Consider the following 19,691-nt stretch of genomic DNA (forward strand, 5'->3'; position numbering starts at 1 on the left):
CCCTCTCTGGGCTACCTCACCCCCTATACACTACCCTCTCTGGGCTACCTCACCCCCTATACACTACCCTCTCTGGGCTACCTCACCCCCTATACACTACCCTCTCTGGGCTACCTCACCCCCTATACACTACCCTCTCTGGGCTACCTCACCCCCTATACACTACCCTCTCTGGGCTACCTCACCCCCTATACACTACCCTCTCTGGGCTACCTCACCCCCTATACACTACCCTCTCTGGGCTACCTCACGATTCTCCACCCTTTCCCTGAGTGTGCACTGGTACGCTTTCCTGTCATGGATTTAACAATGGTGGAAATACCTCCAGCCAATGCTTATACCAATCTGAATGCTTTTCAATCCTCCACTGGAAGCGTGCGAGTGCAGACTTTGGAAGAAGGGTGGAGAATATGTATGTAGCCTTGTATACATGGACTATGGAGTTAAAGACATCTCAGAAGGAATGAGTGCGCTTGACAACATGTAATGAGAAAATCAACTACAGAATGCTGTTAATGGTTACTGGACTGTAACATTGAACTTTCCATGGTAGAGTTAACTCCTCCCTTTCTGGCTTTCTCTTTCTTCCCTCTGTCTGTCTCTCTGTCTCTCTCTCTCTCTGTCTCTCTCTCTCTCTGTCTCTCCCTCTCTCTCTCTCTCTCTCTCTCTCTCTCTCTCTCTCTGTCTCTGTCTCTCTCTCTCTCTCTCTCTCTCTCTCTCTCTGTCTCTCTCTCTCTCTCTCTCTCTCTGTCTCTCTGTCTCTCTCTCTCTCTCTCTCTCTCTCTCTCTCTCTCTCTGTCTCTCTCTCTCTCTCTCTGTCTCTCTCTCTCTCTCTCTCTCTCTCTCTCTCTCTCTCTCTCTCTCTCTCTCTCTCTCTCTCTGTCTCTCTCTCTCTCTCTCTCTCTCTCTCTCTCTCTCTCTCTCTCTCTCACTCTCTCTCTCTGTGTCTCTCTCTCTCTCTCTTTCTGTCTCTCTCTCTCATTCTCTCTCACTCTCTCTCTCCAATGTTTTAGAGACTGTCAACACCACCGTAGATGGCACTGAAGTCACCATGACCAGATTTGAGCCCACTAAAAGAATGTCAACATACCTCCTGGCAGTAATCGTCAGTGACTTCGCTCATATCACTGGATCAATAGAGAACAACAATGTTTTGGTAATTCAATCCAACACAACTTCCGTCAAAACTAAAGTCTGCCACCTTATTCCCTTTATAGGAAACCACACAGGGCTCTGGTCAGTACTGCACTACAAAGGGAATAGGTTGCCATTTGGGACAAACAGGGTTTCCTCTCATTCAGATTCCAATGACTCTTCATGACTGGTACTGCTGTGGTTAGACTGTAGTCATTACTGATACTGCTGTGGTTAGACTGTAGTCATCACTGATACTGCTGTGGTTAGACTGTTGTCATTACATATACTGCTGTGGTTAGACTGTAGTCATTACTGGTACTGCTGTGGTTAGACTGTAGTCATTACTGATACTGCTGTGGTTAGACTGTAGTCATGACTGGTACTGCTGTGGTTAGACTGTTGTCATTACTGATGCTGCTGTGGTTAGACTGTAGTCATGACTGGTACTGCTGTGGTTAGACTGTAGTCATTACTGGTACTGCTGTGGTTAGACTGTAGTCATGACTGATACTGCTGTGGTTAGACTGTAGTCATGACTGGTACTGCTGTGGTTAGACTGTAGTCATGACTGGTACTGCTGTGGTTAGACTGTAGTCATTACTGATACTGCTGCGGTTAGACTGTAGTCATTACTGGTACTGCTGTGGTTAGACTGTAGTCATGATTGGTACTGCTGTGGTTAGACTGTAGTCATTACTGGTACTGCTGTGGTTAGACTGTAGTCATTACTGGTACTGCTGTGGTTAGACTGTAGTCATTACTGGTACTGCTGTGGTTAGACTGTAGTCATTACTGGTACTGCTGTGGTTAGACTGTAGTCATTACTGATACTGCTGTGGTTAGACTGTTGTCATTACATATACTGCTGTGGTTAGACTGTAGTCATGACTGATACTGCTGTGGTTAGACTGTAGTCATGACTGATACTGCTGTGGTTAGACTGTAGTCATCACTGATACTGCTGTGGTTAGACTGTAGTCATTACTGATACTGCTGTGGTTAGACTGTAGTCATTACTGATACTGCTGTGGTTAGACTGTTGTCATTACATATACTGCTGTGGTTAGACTGTAGTCATTACTGGTACTGCTGTGGTTAGACTGTAGTCATTACTGATACTGCTGTGGTTAGACTGTAGTCATTACTGATACTGCTGTGGTTAGACTGTAGTCATTACTGGTACTGCTGTGGTTAGACTGTAGTCATTACTGATACTGCTGTGGTTAGACTGTAGTCATTACTTATACGTGATACTAATTGTTTGCAGGTCCGTATCTGGGGTCGGAAGAAAGCTATAGCTGAAGGACATGGAGACTATGCTCTCAGTGTTACAGGACCAATGCTCAAGTTTTATGAAAGATACTACAATGCCAGCTACCCACTGTCCAAGTCAGGTAAGTTAGCTTTGCATTCAGATCTCAGGTCTAAGAGTGCATGGACACACAAGTAGGCCTCCACTAATAAGGATCCTCTGAAACTAAGTCTCCCAACAGATTGTTGTCTAAGTTCCAAATGGCCCCCTATTCCCTGTATAGTGCACTATAGCTCTGGTCAAACGTAGTGCACTATGAAGGGAATAGGGGACCATTTAGGCCTCCTGTATTGTCTTTTCCCCTGTAGACCAGATAGCTCTGCCTGACTTCAATGCTGGAGCCATGGAGAACTGGGGTCTGATCACCTACAGAGAGACAGCCCTCCTGTACGATCCAGCCGTCTCCTCTGTTGGAAACAAGGAGAGAGTCACGACTGTGGTGGCTCACGAATTGGCTCATATGGTAGTGTTCTCTATGACATCACTATACTTCCTGTACAACATATGACATCACTGTACTGCCTGTCCAACCTATGACATCACTGTACTGCCTGTTCAACCTATGACATCACTGTACTTCCTGTCCAACATATGACATCACTATACTTCCGGTCCAACCTATGACATCACTGTACTGCCTGTCTAACCTATGTCATCACTGTACTTCCTGTCCAACCTATGATATCCCTGTACTGCCTGTCCAACCTATGACATCGCTGTACTTCCTGTCCAACCTATGACATCCCTGTACTTCCTGTCCAACCTATGACATCACTGTACTTCCAGACCAACCTCTGACATCACTGTACTTCCAGACCAACCTCTGACATCACATCCTGCATGGAGAAACATTGCTCAGGAGGATGACTAAGGTTATGTCCACAACATAGGGGCCAGGTAGTGTAGTGGTTAGAGCACAGATAGATCAATGAAACAGGTATTTCACCAGATATATAAATGTGAAGCATCCGCTTGGCTTTTCCACTCACTACCAAATATGGTGGTGAGAGGAAGCCCAGTTGCCGGCAGTGGGAGAAGATGGAACGAGATGGATTTTGGCCAACATTCTGCTAATTTTCTCATCGATGAAACATTTGATCTCAATACAATTTTTTGTTCACAAAACTAAAATATGTTACGAACAGAGTGGACTAAGTTTTGTAGACTTTACCCTTTGCAAAAGTTTTAAAAAATTGCGTTGTTTAGAAGGAGTGCAAAGGCAAATTGAGCTATTGCACATGCACACTTCACAGAGTAGGCGTTCCCTAACGGAAATATGTGCATACATGCTAGAACGCACCAATAATATCTCGCTAGTTTGTGCTTGGCTCTGCCCACCTCCATGCTTGTTCTGCCCACTATGACTCATTTGTTCCCATTTAAAATGACGGGGTGTGGTCTATCCTGGTTTAGTTATAAAAAATATTTGGTTAGAGTGTTGGGCTAGTAACTGGCAGGTAATCTAGCAATTAGAGCGTTGGGCTAGTAACTGGCAGGTAACCTAGTGGTTAGAGAGTTGGGCTAGTAACCAGCAGGTAGCCTAGCGATTAGAGCGTTGGGCTAGTAACTGGCAGGTAGTCTAGTGATTAGAGCGTTGGGCTAGTAACTGGCAGGTAGTCTAGTGATTAGAGTGTTGGGCTAGTAACCAGCAGGTAGTCTAGCGATTAGAGCGTTGGGCTAGTAACCAGCAGGTAGTCTAGCGATTAGAGTGTTGGGCTAGTAACTGGCAGGTAGCCTAGTGGTTAGAGTGTTGGGCCAGTAACCAGCAGGTAGTCTAGCGATTAGAGTGTTGGGCTAGTAACTGGCAGGTAGCCTAGTGGTTAGAGTGTTGGGCTAGTAACTGGCAGGTAGTCTAGTGGTTAGAGTGTTGGGCTAGTAACTGGCAGGTAGTCTAGTGGTTAGAGTGTTGGGCTAGTAACTGGCAGGTAGTCTAGTGGTTAGAGTGTTGGGCCAGTAACCAGCAGGTAGCCTAGCGATTAGAGCGTTGGGCTAGTAACCAGCAGGTAGTCTAGCGATTAGAGTGTTGGGCTAGTAACTGGCAGGTAGCCTAGTGGTTAGAGTGTTGGGCTAGTAACTGGCAGGTAGTCTAGTGGTTAGAGTGTTGGGCTAGTAACTGGCAGGTAGTCTAGTGGTTAGAGTGTTGGGCCAGTAACCAGCAGGTAGCCTAGCGATTAGAGCGTTGGGCTAGTAACCAGCAGGTAGTCTAGCGATTAGAGTGTTGGGCTAGTAACTGGCAGGTAGTCTAGTGGTTAGAGTGTTGGGCTAGTAACTGGCAGGTAGTCTAGTGGTTAGAGTGTTGGGCTAGTAACCAGCAGGTAGTCTAGCGATTAGAGCGTTGGGCTAGTAACTGGCAGGTAGTCTAGTGGTTACAATGTTGGACCAGGAACCAAAAGGTCTCTAGTTCCAATCCCCGAGCTGACAAGGTGAAAAATCTGTTGATATGCCCTTAAGCAAGGCACTTAACCCTAATTGCTCCAGGGTTGCTGTTGATAATGGCAGACCTTGGCCTTGACCACACTCTCAGGGGGAGTTGGGATATCAAATCAAATGTATTGGTCACGTGCCGAATACAATAGGTGTAGACTTTACAGTGAAATGCAAAAAACACATTTCCAATTCACACCTTCGTATTAACACACACTTGTATATGTGTGAAATAGGACCAATACAAGCCCCCACCTAATTATTAATATTGGTCAGAGCTGGCCAATAAGAATGCACTGCTTCATAAGGAATAGAGGGCCATTTTGTATGTGATTGTCCCCTGAGTGTGACACGTCCCTGTGTCCACAGTGGTTTGGGAACCTGGTGACTCTGAGATGGTGGAATGACCTGTGGCTGAACGAGGGCTTTGCCAGCTATGTGGAGTATCTAGGAGCTGACTATGCTGAACCCACGTGGAATATCGTAAGACTGATCACTCACACCCTTACAGGAGGATTACTCTGATCATATAGAGTACAGTAAGACTGATCAGCCTTACAGGAGGATTACTCTGATCATATAGAGTGCAGTAAGACTGATCACCCTTACAGGAGGATTACTCTGATCATATAGAGTGCAGTAAGACTGATCACCCTTACAGGAGGATTACTCAGATCATATAGAGTGCAGTAAGACTGATCACCCTTACAGGAGGATTACTCTGATCATATAGAGTGCAGTAAGACTGATCACCCTTACAGGAGGATTACTCTGATCATATAGAGTGCAGTAAGACTGATCACCCTTACAGGAGGATTACTCTGATCATATAGAGTGCAGTAAGACTGATCACCCTTACAGGAGGATTACTCTGATCATATAGAGTACAGTAAGACTGATCACCCTTACAGGAGGATTACTCTGATCATATAGAGTACAGTAAGACTGATCACCCTTACAGGAGGATTACTCTGATCATATAGAGTGCAGTAAGACTGATCACCCTTACAGGAGGATTACTCAGATCATATAGAGTACAGTAAGACTGATCACCCTTACAGGAGGATTACTCTGATCATATAGAGTGCAGTAAGACTGATCACCCTTACAGGAGGATTACTCAGATCATATAGAGTACAGTAAGACTGATCACCCTTACAGGAGGATTACTCAGATCATATAGAGTACAGTAAGACTGATCACCCTTACAGGAGGATTACTCAGATCATATAGAGTGCAGTAAGACTGATCACCCTTACAGGAGGATTACTCTGATCATATAGAGTACAGTAAGACTGATCACCCTTACAGGAGGATTACTCAGATCATATAGAGTGCAGTAAGACTGATCACCCTTACAGGAGGATTACTCAGATCATATAGAGTGCAGTAAGACTGATCACTCTCTCTCTCTCCCTAGAAAGAGCAGATAATCCTGTCTGATGTCCACAAGGTGTTTGCTGTGGACGCCCTGGCCTCGTCTCATCCTCTGTCCCGTAAAGAGGAGGAAGTCAACCGGCCTGCCGAGATCAGTGAGATGTTCAACACCATCTCCTACAGCAAGGTTCTCTATGTTCTAGACCATCTCCTACAGCAAAGTTCTCTATGTTCTAGACCATCTCCTACAGCAAAGTTCTCTATTGTTCTCAACATGTTATACCATCTCCTACATTAAGGTTCTCTATGTTCTAGACCATCTCCTACAGCAAGGTTCTCTATGTTCTAGACCATCTCCTACAGCAAGGTTCTCTATGTTCTAGACCATCTCCTACAGCAAAGTTCTCTATGTTCTAGACTATCTCCTACAGCAAAGTTCTCTATTGTTCTCAACATGTTATACCATCTCCTACATTAAGGTTCTCTATGTTCTAGACCATCTCCTACAGCAAGGTTCTCTATGTTCTAGACCATCTCCTACAGCAAAGTTCTCTATGTTCTAGACCATCTCCTACAGCAAAGTTCTCCATGGTTCTCTATGTTTTAGACCTGAAGAAGCATGCCTCCCACCCAGCAACTTATCAGTGCACCCTCCCACCCATCTATCCCTTGATTCACCCATTAGATTCCCCCCAATCCCCCCTCCCTCCCCCACAATGACCAGAGCCCCGTGGAGGAGTGAACGAGGGAGTTCTGGGCATATTCTGCCCAGGGAAGAAACCTCGCCCACTCACCCTGCCGGTCCTGACAGTAGCAACAAAGAAACCTCCCCAGCTCCTGGTTCATGCGCTCCACCTTCCTATTCGACTGAGGCCTATAGCCGGAAGTGAGGCTGGCCGTGGCCCCGATCTTCTCCAAGAAAGCCTTCCACACTCGGTAGGTGAATTGGGGGCCACGGTCCGAGACGATGTCCTCCGGAAGTCCATAATGCCGGAAGACCTGTTGGAACAGGACCTCAGCGACCTGGAGAGCAGAAGGAAGACCAGTTAGTGGCAAAAACCGGCATGATTTGGAGAACCGATCTACGACCACCATGACTGTGGTGAAGCAGTCAGAACGTGGGAGGTCGGTGACAAAGTCTATGGACAGGTGTGACCAAGGTCGCTGAGGCACTGGGAGAGGAACTAGTTTGCCTGCTGGGGTGTTCCGAGGTGTCTTCGTTTGGGCACATACGGAACAGGAGTTGATATAGCGGGAGACATCAGTAGCCAAGGTGGGCCACCAGTATTTTTGTGAGAGACTGCAGGGTGCGCGTCATACCAGAGTGCCCTGCCATAAGGGTGGTGTGCTCCCAGATCAGCAGGCAGTCACGGACCCTGGTGGGTACATACACGCGCCCCGGAGGGGCATTGGCAGGCACTAGTTCCTACTGAGTCACCAGGCAGATGTCTTCATCCACATCCCAAACGACAGGTGCAATGATGAGACGAGGGCAGGATAGGACCCCCCAGATCCTTCCTTTCTCCGGTATGGTGCATCCTGGAGAGTGCGTCGGCTTTCACATCCTGGGATCCTGGTCGGTAGGACAGAATAAACTGAAAGCGAGTAAGAAATTGGGCCCACCTGGCTTGACGAGAGTTCATCCGTTTTGCTGCCCGTATGTGCCCGGTGGTCAGTAAGAATACGGAATGGATGGACTACGCCCTCCAGCCAGTGTCTCCATGCCTCCAGAGCGAGGACCACCGCCAACAGCTACCTGTCTCCAACTCCATAGTTCCTCTCTGCGGGGGTAAGCTTTTTAGAGGAACCAGAGGGAGGGGGTACCGGTACTTGGTGGTGACTGTGTTCAGCCCCCGGTAGTCAATGCATGGCCTCAGTCCTCTGTCTTTTTTGGCCACGAAGAAGAAGCTGGCGGAGGCAGGAGAGGTAGAGCATCTGATGAACCCCTGTTTCAGGGTCTCCGCCACATACTTCTCCATGGCCTCCGCTATGGAGAGGGAGTAAATGCGACTCTTCGGAGGGTGTTGTCCCTCCAGCAGGTCAATGGCGCAGTCCCAGGTCCTGTGAGGAGGGAGACACATAGCCTTGGAGGCAGAGAAGACATCGGAGAGATCTGCGTACTCACGTGGAATGTTGGGCTGGAGGGCGGACTCCGGACTCTCCACTGACGTGGAACAACAAACCACCGGCAGGCAGGTCCTCCGGCATGAGGGAGACCAGGCTGTGATCCTCTTGGTGATCCAATTGATGGTGGCGTTGTGTAGTCTGAGCCAGGGCAATCCCAAGACGATCCGGTGAAGGGGTGACGTGACGATGTGGAAGGGCAGCTCCTCGTGGTGCTCCGGTAGTGTGGGAATGGTGATGGTGATGGGGAGAGTGACGTGCGTAATGGTGCCTGATCCAAGTGGTGTATTGTCCAGCGAGGTGACGTGTAGCGGAGAAGGCAGTGGCACGGTGGGCAACCTCCATTCAGAGACCAGCTCCCTATCTATAAGGTTCCCCGCTGATCCGGAATCTATCATTGCCGTGGAAAGTGAAGAGAAGGAAGAACCATTCACCGAATTAAAAACAATGGTTTGGTGACAAGTGATGACGGAACACTCACGGAGCGGCGACGGGAGTCATACCGCCTAGATAGGGAGCCGCCAGGAGATCTGTGGTCCGTGGTGGTGTAGGGGGTGCTCCCCACCTCCATGGGTGAGGACTCGGAGGCAGGGCGGCTTCCATAGCTCTGATGGGGTGAGGACTCGGAGGCAGGGCGGCTTCCATAGCTCCGATGGGGTGAGGACTCGGAGGCAGGGCGGCTTCCATAGCTCCGATGGGGTGAGGACTCGGAGGCAGGGCGGCTTCCATAGCTCCGATGGGGTGAGGACTCGGAGGCAGGGCGGCTTCCATAGCCCAGATGGGGTGAGCGTCGAGGCTCCGGGAGGTGTTGGGAACGCTGTCGGTCTCTCAACATGTCGTCAAGACGAATGGATGTGGCGATGAGGGTATCAAGGTACATCTCGTCGTACCGACATGCGAGTTCCGTCGTGATGTCCTCCCGTAAGCCTCTCCTGAAGGCCGTGCGCAGAGCACGCTCATTCCAGCCGGAAGACGCCGCCACCGTGCGAAAACTCAGGGCGTACTCGCACGCGGCCCCCTCTCCCTGTTGTAGCCGGAGGAGACGCTCACCCCCGTCCTTTCCCTCCGTGGGATGATCGAACACAGCCCTGAACCGAGCAAGGAAGGTGGAGTAGGGAAGCGACGCGGCCTCACCTCCTTCCCAGACTGCCGTGGCCCAATCCAGCGCCTTATCCTTCAGTAGCGAAATCATCAGTGCTATCCTGGTTCAATGGGAGAGAGTAAGGTGGTTGCCATCTTAGAGTCAACCATTTTTTTGCAGCAGTGCTGCGTGCCAGCATTAATCTTCTCTGATTGACTGAGAGATTCAATGGGCTATCATCATTAAGTAACATAATATATGGAAAGCATTGAATATTTAAATTCATGCACTTATATATGAATTTTTCCTGTAACCCCCCTCTGAAAAAGAAAAATGACATAACTGAATAAATAGTTGGTCACAAAAAAGTAAAGACTTAGTCTGTCTTGGTTTATTTACAATCAGAGCTGTTCTTATAGAAACGGGTCTGTCTTGGTTTATTTACAATCAGAGCTGTTCTTATAGAAACGGGTCTGCCTTGGTTTATTTCCAATCAGCTGTTCTTATAGAAACGGGTCTGTCTTGGTTTATTTCCAATCAGCTGTTCTTATAGAAACAGGTCTGTCTTGGTTTATTTACAATCAGAGCTGTTCTTATAGAAACGGGTCTGTCTTGGTTTATTTCCAATCAGCTGTTCTTATAGAAACGGGTCTGTCTTGGTTTATTTACAATCAGCTGTTCTTATAGAAACGGGTCTGTCTTGGTTTATTTACAATCAGAGCTGTTCTTATAGAAACGGGTCTGTCTTGGTTTATTTCCAATCAGCTGTTCTTATAGAAACGGGTCTGTCTTGGTTTATTTACAATCAGAGCTGTTCTTATAGAAACGGGTCTGCCTTGGTTTATTTACAATCAGCTGTTCTTATAGAAACGGGTCTGTCTTGGTTTATTTACAATCAGAGCTGTTCTTATAGAAACGGGTCTGTCTTGGTTTATTTACAATCAGAGCTGTTCTTATAGAAACGGGTCTGTCTTGGTTTATTTACAATCAGCTGTTCTTATAGAAACGGGTCTGTCTTGGTTTATTTACAATCAGCTGTTCTTATAGAAACGGGTCTGTCTTGGTTTATTTACAATCAGCTGTTCTTATAGAAACGGGTCTGTCTTGGTTTATTTACAATCAGAGCTGTTCTTATAGAAACGGGTCTGTCTTGGTTTATTTACAATCAGAGCTGTTCTTATAGAAACGGGTCTGTCTTGGTTTATTTACAATCAGCTGTTCTTATAGAAACGGGTCTGTCTTGGTTTATTTACAATCAGCTGTTCTTATAGAAACGGGTCTGTCTTGGTGTGGATTTACAATCAGAGCTGTTCTTATAGAAACGGGTCTGTCTTGGTTTATTTACAATCAGAGCTGTTCTTATAAGAAACGGGTCTGTCTTGGTTTATTTACAATCAGAGCTGTTCTTATAGAAACGGGTCTGTCTTGGTTTATTTACAATCAGCTGTTCTTATAGAAACGGGTCTGTCTTGGTTTATTTACAATCAGCTGTTCTTATAGAAACGGGTCTGTCTTGGTGTGGATTTACAATCAGAGCTGTTCTTATAGAAACGGGTCTGTCTTGGTGTGGATTTACAATCAGAGCTGTTCTTATAGAAACGGGTCTGTCTTGGTGTGGATTTACAATCAGAGCTGTTCTTATAGAAACGGGTCTGTCTTGGTTTATTTACAATCAGAGCTGTTCTTATAGAAACGGGTCTGTCTTGGTTTATTTACAATCAGCTGTTCTTATAGAAACGGGTCTGTCTTGGTTTATTTACAATCAGCTGTTCTTATAGAAACGGGTCTGTCTTGGTGTATTTACAATCAGAGCTGTTCTTATAGAAACGGGTCTGTCTTGGTTTATTTACAATCAGCTGTTCTTATAGAAACGGGTCTGTCTTGGTTTATTTCCAATCAGCTGTTCTTATAGAAACGGGTCTGTCTTGGTTTATTTCCAATCAGCTGTTCTCATAGAAACGGGTCTGTCTTGGTTTATTTACAATCAGCTGTTCTTATAGAAACGGGTCTGTCTTGGTTTATTTACAATCAGAGCTGTTCTTATAGAAACGGGTCTGTCTTGGTTTATTTCCAATCAGCTGTTCTTATAGAAACGGGTCTGTCTTGGTTTATTTACAATCAGAGCTGTTCTTATAGAAACGGGTCTGCCTTGGTTTATTTACAATCAGCTGTTCTTATAGAAACGGGTCTGTCTTGGTTTATTTACAATCAGCTGTTCTTATAGAAACGGGTCTGTCTTGGTTTATTTACAATCAGCTGTTCTTATAGAAACGGGTCTGTCTTGGTTTATTTACAATCAGAGCTGTTCTTATAGAAACGGGTCTGTCTTGGTTTATTTACAATCAGCTGTTCTTATAGAAACGGGTCTGTCTTGGTTTATTTCCAATCAGCTGTTCTTATAGAAACGGGTCTGTCTTGGTGTGGATTTACCATCAGCTGTTCTTATAGAAACGGGTCTGTCTTGATTTATTTACAATCAGCTGTTCTTATAGAAACGGGTCTGTCTTGGTTTATTTACAATCAGAGCTGTTCTTATAGAAACAGGTCTGTCTTGGTTTATTTCCAATCAGCTGTTCTTATAGAAACGGGTCTGTCTTGGTTTATTTCCAATCAGCTGTTCTTATACAAACGGGTCTGTCTTGGTGTGGATTTACCATCAGCTGTTCTTATAGAAACGGGTCTGTCTTGGTTTATTTACAATCAGCTGTTCTTATAGAAACGGGTCTGTCTTGGTTTATTTACAATCAGCTGTTCTTATAGAAACGGGTCTGTCTTGGTGTGGATTTACAATCAGAGCTGTTCTTATAGAAACGGGTCTGTCTTGGTTTATTTACAATCAGAGCTGTTCTTATAGAAACGGGTCTGTCTTGGTTTATTTACAATCAGCTGTTCTTATAGAAACGGGTCTGTCTTGGTTTATTTACAATCAGCTGTTCTTATAGAAACGGGTCTGTCTTGGTTTATTTCCAATCAGCTGTTCTTATAGAAACGGGTCTGTCTTGGTGTGGATTTACCATCAGCTGTTCTTATAGAAACGGGTCTGTCTTGGTTTATTTACAATCAGCTGTTCTTATAGAAACGGGTCTGTCTTGGTTTATTTACAATCAGCTGTTCTTATAGAAACGGGTCTGTCTTGGTGTGGATTTACAATCAGAGCTGTTCTTATAGAAACGGGTCTGTCTTGGTTTATTTACAATCAGAGCTGTTCTTATAGAAACGGGTCTGTCTTGGTTTATTTACAATCAGCTGTTCTTATAGAAACGGGTCTGTCTTGGTTTATTTACAATCAGCTGTTCTTATAGAAACGGGTCTGTCTTGGTGTGGATTTACAATCAGAGCTGTTCTTATAGAAACGGGTCTGTCTTGGTTTATTTACAATCAGAGCTGTTCTTATAGAAACGGGTCTGTCTTGGTTTATTTACAATCAGAGCTGTTCTTATAGAAACGGGTCTGTCTTGGTTTATTTACAATCAGCTGTTCTTATAGAAACGGGTCTGTCTTGGTTTATTTACAATCAGCTGTTCTTATAGAAACGAGTCTGTCTTGGTGTGGATTTACAATCAGAGCTGTTCTTATAGAAACGGGTCTGTCTTGGTGTGGATTTACAATCAGAGCTGTTCTTATAGAAACGGGTCTGTCTTGGTGTGGATTTACAATCAGAGCTGTTCTTATAGAAACGGGTCTGTCTTGGTTTATTTACAATCAGAGCTGTTCTTATAGAAACGGGTCTGTCTTGGTTTATTTACAATCAGAGCTGTTCTTATAGAAACGGGTCTGTCTTGGTTTATTTACAATCAGAGCTGTTCTTATAGAAACGGGTCTGTCTTGGTTTATTTACAATCAGAGCTGTTCTTATAGAAACGGGTCTGCCTTGGTTTATTTCCAATCAGCTGTTCTTATAGAAACGGGTCTGACTTGGTTTATTTACAACCAGCTGTTCTTATAGAAACGGGTCTGTCTTGGTTTATTTACAATCAGCTGTTCTTATAGAAACGGGTCTGTCTTGGTTTATTTACAATCAGAGCTGTTCTTATAGAAACGGGTCTGTCTTGGTTTATTTACAATCAGAGCTGTTCTTATAGAAACGGGTCTGTCTTGGTTTATTTACAATCAGAGCTGTTCTTATAGAAACGGGTCTGTCTTGGTTTATTTACAATCAGCTGTTCTTATAGAAACGGGTCTGTCTTGGTTTATTTACAATCAGCTGTTCTTATAGAAACGGGTCTGTCTTGGTTTATTTCCAATCAGCTGTTCTTATAGAAACGGGTCTGTCTTGGTGTGGATTTACCATCAGCTGTTCTTATAGAAACGGGTCTGTCTTGGTTTATTTACAATCAGCTGTTCTTATAGAAACGGGTCTGTCTTGGTTTATTTACAATCAGCTGTTCTTATAGAAACGGGTCTGTCTTGGTGTGGATTTACAATCAGAGCTGTTCTTATAGAAACGGGTCTGTCTTGGTGTGGATTTACAATCAGAGCTGTTCTTATAGAAACGGGTCTGTCTTGGTGTGGATTTACAATCAGAGCTGTTCTTATAGAAACGGGTCTGTCTTGGTTTATTTACAATCAGCTGTTCTTATAGAAACGGGTCTGTCTCGGTTTATTTACAATCAGCTGTTCTTATAGAAACGGGTCTGTCTTGGTGTGGATTTACAATCAGAGCTGTTCTTATAGAAACGGGTCTGTCTTGGTTTATTTACAATCAGAGCTGTTCTTATAGAAACGGGTCTGTCTTGGTGTGGATTTACAATCAGCTGTTCTTATAGAAACGGGTCTGTCTTGATTTATTTACAATCAGCTGTTCTTATAGAAACGGGTCTGTCTTGGTGTGGATTTACAATCAGAGCTGTTCTTATAGAAACGGGTCTGTCTTGGTGTGGATTTACAATCAGAGCTGTTCTTATAGAAACGGGTCTGTCTTGGTGTGGATTTACAATCAGAGCTGTTCTTATAGAAACGGGTCTGTCTTGGTTTATTTACAATCAGAGCTGTTCTTATAGAAACGGGTCTGTCTTGGTTTATTTACAATCAGAGCTGTTCTTATAGAAACGGGTCTGTCTTGGTTTATTTACAATCAGCTGTTCTTATAGAAACGGGTCTGTCTTGGTTTATTTACAATCAGCTGTTCTTATAGAAACGGGTCTGTCTTGGTTTATTTACAATCAGCTGTTCTTATAGAAACGGGTCTGTCTTGGTTTATTTACAATCAGCTGTTCTTATAGAAACGGGTCTGTCTTGTTTTATTTACAATCAGAGCTGTTCTTATAGAAACGGGTCTGTCTTGGTTTATTTACAATCAGAGCTGTTCTTATAGAAACGGGTCTGTCTTGGTTTATTTACAATCAGCTGTTCTTATAGAAACGGGTCTGTCTTGGTTTATTTACAATCAGCTGTTCTTATAGAAACGGGTCTGTCTTGGTTTATTTACAATCAGAGCTGTTCTTATAGAAACGGGTCTGTCTTGGTTTATTTACAATCAGCTGTTCTTATAGAAACGGGTCTGTCTTGGTGTGGATTTACAATCAGCTGTTCTTATAGAAACGGGTCTGTCTTGGTTTATTTACAATCAGCTGTTCTTATAGAAACGGGTCTGTCTTGGTTTATTTACAATCAGCTGTTCTTATAGAAACGGGTCTGTCTTGGTTTATTTACAATCAGAGCTGTTCTTATAGAAACGGGTCTGTCTTGGTTTATTTACAATCAGAGCTGTTCTTATAGAAACGGGTCTGTCTTGGTTTATTTACAATCAGCTGTTCTTATAGAAACGGGTCTGTCTTGGTTTATTTACAATCAGCTGTTCTTATAGAAACGGGTCTGTCTTGGTTTATTTACAATCAGAGCTGTTCTTATAGAAACGGGTCTGTCTTGGTTTATTTACAATCAGAGCTGTTCTTATAGAAACGGGTCTGTCTTGGTTTATTTACAATCAGCTGTTCTTATAGAAACGGGTCTGTCTTGGTTTATTTACAATCAGAGCTGTTCTTATAGAAACGGGAGAATCTTTGATTGATTAATTTGGGTTCTGATAGTAAATCCCCTGTTTCAGATTCAATAGTTGCTACATCAGTGATCAGTATTGTGTAGCTTGTTGAGCAGTAAATGACTGGGACGATGACCATGGAAGTCTTACTCGATGGATGGCAGTTTCTGCTCTCTGTCCTATCAGTCAATTAAGGTCTGTCTTGACTTTGGAAAGAGTAATAGCTACCGGGTCTGAATAAAGTGTTTGTTGAGAAGGTTCTAACACGGTTAACAAGATTAGCAAGGTTTTCCTCTGTTCTAGACCACATACACAACAGGGACCGGTAGAGAGGGAGGTCTGAAGTATCTCCTTGTGGAACACAAGCTGGGAGCTCAGTGATGATGCCTTCTCTCTGGTGTAGTAGGAAATAGGTCCCAGAATATTTCCTGATCTAACTAGACAAAACTCTGGGCCCTTGTAATACAAAATTAAAATCCAATGTGAGTATGTTTTTTCTCTTTCTCAAATCCTGTACTCTTGTCCTCCAGGGAGCTGCAGTTCTGAGGATGCTTTCTGAGTTCCTAACAGAGCCTGTCTTCGCCAGAGGACTCAGTGTGAGTACAGTTACAGTATGTTAACAGTACAGTAATCAGAGCCTGTCTTAGTAACTACAGTACAGTAATCAGAGCCTGTCTTAGTAACTACAGTACAGTAATCAGAGCCTGTCTTAGTAACTACAGTACAGTAATCAGAGCCTGTCTTAGTAACTACAGTACAGTAATCAGAGCCTGTCTTAGTAACTACAGTACAGTAATCAGAGCCTGTCTTAGTAACTACAGTACAGTAATCAGAGCCTGTCTTAGTAACTACAGTACAGTAATCAGAGCCTGTCTTAGTAACTACAGTACAGTAATCAGAGCCTGTCTTAGTAACTACAGTACAGTAATCAGAGCCTGTCTTAGTAACTACAGTACAGTAATCAGAGCCTGTCTTAGTAACTACAGTACAGTAATCAGAGCCTGTCTTAGTAACTACAGTACAGTAATCAGAGCCTGTCTTAGTAACTACAGTACAGTAATCAGAGCCTGTCTTAGTAACTACAGTACAGTAATCAGAGCCTGTCTTAGTAACTACAGTACAGTAATCAGAGCCTGTCTTAGTAACTACAGTACAGTAATCAGAGCCTGTCTTAGTAACTACAGTACAGTAATCAGAGCCTGTCTTAGTAACTACAGTACAGTAATCAGAGCCTGTCTTAGTAACTACAGTACAGTAATCAGAGCCTGTCTTAGTGAGTAACTACAGTACAGTAATCAGAGCCTGTCTTAGTAACTACAGTACAGTAATCAGAGCCTGTCTTAGTAACTACAGTACAGTAATCAGAGCCTGTCTTAGTGACTACAGTACAGTAATCAGAGCCTGTCTTAGTAACTACAGTACAGTAATCAGAGCCTGTCTTAGTGACTACAGTACAGTAATCAGAGCCTGTCTTAGTAACTACAGTACAGTAATCCGAGCCTGTCTTAGTAACTACAGTACAGTAATCAGAGCCTGTCTTAGTAACTACAGTACAGTAATCAGAGCCTGTCTTAGTAACTACAGTACAGTAATCAGAGCCTGTCTTAGTAACTACAGTACAGTAATCAGAGCCTGTCTTAGTAACTACAGTACAGTAATCAGAGCCTGTCTTAGTAACTACAGTACAGTAATCAGAGCCTGTCTTAGTAACTACAGTACAGTAATCAGAGCCTGTCTTAGTAACTACAGTACAGTAATCAGAGCCTGTCTTAGTAACTACAGTACAGTAATCAGAGCCTGTCTTAGTAACTACAGTACAGTAATCAGAGCCTGTCTTAGTAACTACAGTACAGTAATCAGAGCCTGTCTTAGTAACTACAGTACAGTAATCAGAGCCTGTCTTAGTAACTACAGTACAGTAATCAGAGCCTGTCTTAGTAACTACAGTACAGTAATCAGAGCCTGTCTTAGTAACTACAGTACAGTAATCAGAGCCTGTCTTAGTAACTACAGTACAGTAATCAGAGCCTGTCTTAGTAACTACAGTACAGTAATCAGAGCCTGTCTTAGTCAGTAACTACAGTACAGTAATCAGAGCCTGTCTTAGTAACTACAGTACAGTAATCAGAGCCTGTCTTAGTAACTACAGTACAGTAATCAGAGCCTGTCTTAGTAACTACAGTACAGTAATCAGAGCCTGTCTTAGTAACTACAGTACAGTAATCAGAGCCTGTCTTAGTAACTACAGTACAGTAATCAGAGCCTGTCTTAGTAACTACAGTACAGTAATCAGAGCCTGTCTTAGTAACTACAGTACAGTAATCAGAGCCTGTCTTAGTAACTACAGTACAGTAATCAGAGCCTGTCTTAGTAACTACAGTACAGTAATCAGAGCCTGTCTTAGTAACTACAGTACAGTAATCAGAGCCTGTCTTAGTAACTACAGTACATTAATCAGAGCCTGTCTTAGTAACTACAGTACAGTAATCAGAGCCTGTCTTAGTAACTACAGTACAGTAATCAGAGCCTGTCTTAGTAACTACAGTACAGTAATCAGAGCCTGTCTTAGTAACTACAGTACAGTAATCAGAGCCTGTCTTAGTAACTACAGTACAGTAATCAGAGCCTGTCTTAGTAACTACAGTACAGTAATCAGAGCCTGTCTTAGTAACTACAGTACAGTAATCAGAGCCTGTCTTAGTAACTACAGTACAGTAATCAGAGCCTGTCTTAGTAACTACAGTACAGTAATCAGAGCCTGTCTTAGTAACTACAGTACAGTAATCAGAGCCTGTCTTAGTAACTACAGTACAGTAATCAGAGCCTGTCTTAGTGACTACAGTACAGTAATCAGAGCCTGTCTTAGTGAGTAACTACAGTACAGTAATCAGAGCCTGTCTTAGTAACTACAGTACAGTAATCAGAGCCTGTCTTAGTGACTACAGTACAGTAATCAGAGCCTGTCTTAGTAACTACAGTACAGTAATCAGAGCCTGTCTTAGTAACTACAGTACAGTAATCAGAGCCTGTCTTAGTAACTACAGTACAGTAATCAGAGCCTGTCTTAGTAACTACAGTACAGTAATCAGAGCCTGTCTTAGTAACTACAGTACAGTAATCAGAGCCTGTCTTAGTAACTACAGTACAGTAATCAGAGCCTGTCTTAGTAACTACAGTACAGTAATCAGAGCCTGTCTTAGTAACTACAGTACAGTAATCAGAGCCTGTCTTAGTAACTACAGTACAGTAATCAGAGCCTGTCTTAGTAACTACAGTACAGTAATCAGAGCCTGTCTTAGTGACTACAGTACAGTAATCAGAGCCTGTCTTAGTAACTACAGTACAGTAATCAGAGCCTGTCTTAGTAACTACAGTACAGTAATCAGAGCCTGTCTTAGTAACTACAGTACAGTAATCAGAGCCTGTCTTAGTAACTACAGTACAGTAATCAGAGCCTGTCTTAGTAACTACAGTACAGCAATCAGAGCCTGTCTTAGTGAGTAACTACAGTACAGTAATCAGAGCCTGTCTTAGTAACTACAGTACAGTAATCAGAGCCTGTCTTAGTAACTACAGTACAGTAATCAGAGCCTGTCTTAGTAACTACAGTACAGTAATCAGAGCCTGTCTTAGTAACTACAGTACAGTAATCAGAGCCTGTCTTAGTAACTACAGTACAGTAATCAGAGCCTGTCTTAGTAACTACAGTACAGTAATCAGATCCTGTCTTAGTAACTACAGTACAGTAATCAGAGCCTGTCTTAGTAACTCTCTCTCTCTCTGTCTCTCTCTCTCTCTCTCTCTCTCTCTCTCTCTCTCTCTCTCTCTCTCTGTAGTCGTACCTGAATGAGTTTGCCTTCAACAACACAGTGTATTCAGATCTCTGGGATCATCTTCAGAAAGTAAGTCCCATTTTCTACCATGGATAGAGTATGATAAATATACCTCTATACTATTTCTCTATTATTACATTTTCGATCTACAATTTACTTACTGCTAAAATGAATATTCAATATCATTGGGTAACGTGTGTGTGGAAAACCCCCTGTGGTTAAAATGTGTCTTGAAGGACCGTAGAGATGGGTCCATCTCTTACAGGGTGCCTGTGGTTAAAATGTGTCTTGAAGGACTGTAGAGATGGGTCCATCTCTTACAGGGTGCCTGTGGTTAAAATGCGTCTTGAAGGAGTGTAGAGATGGGTCCATCTCTTACAGGGTGCCTGTGGTTAAAATGTGTCTTGAAGGACCGTAGAGATG

General features: G+C 43.7%; 1 protein-coding gene across 1 annotated transcript in view; it reads left to right on the forward strand.

Annotated features, from left to right (window-relative positions):
- Positions 1 to 19,691, forward strand: part of LOC311119617 (aminopeptidase N-like) — an 80,062-nt gene that overhangs the window by 33,211 nt on the left and 27,160 nt on the right. Inside the window, 7 exon segments of the mRNA XM_084194294.1 lie at positions 1,014 to 1,156; positions 2,405 to 2,531; positions 2,758 to 2,912; positions 5,243 to 5,356; positions 6,294 to 6,437; positions 15,966 to 16,031; positions 19,272 to 19,337. Of these exon segments, the coding sequence (XP_084050420.1) occupies positions 1,014 to 1,156; positions 2,405 to 2,531; positions 2,758 to 2,912; positions 5,243 to 5,356; positions 6,294 to 6,437; positions 15,966 to 16,031; positions 19,272 to 19,337 (815 nt within the window).

This window comes from Coregonus lavaretus (assembly GCF_964263955.1).
Source record: "Coregonus lavaretus genome assembly, contig: HAP1_SCAFFOLD_952, whole genome shotgun sequence".
Taxonomy (NCBI): domain Eukaryota; kingdom Metazoa; phylum Chordata; class Actinopteri; order Salmoniformes; family Salmonidae; genus Coregonus; species Coregonus lavaretus.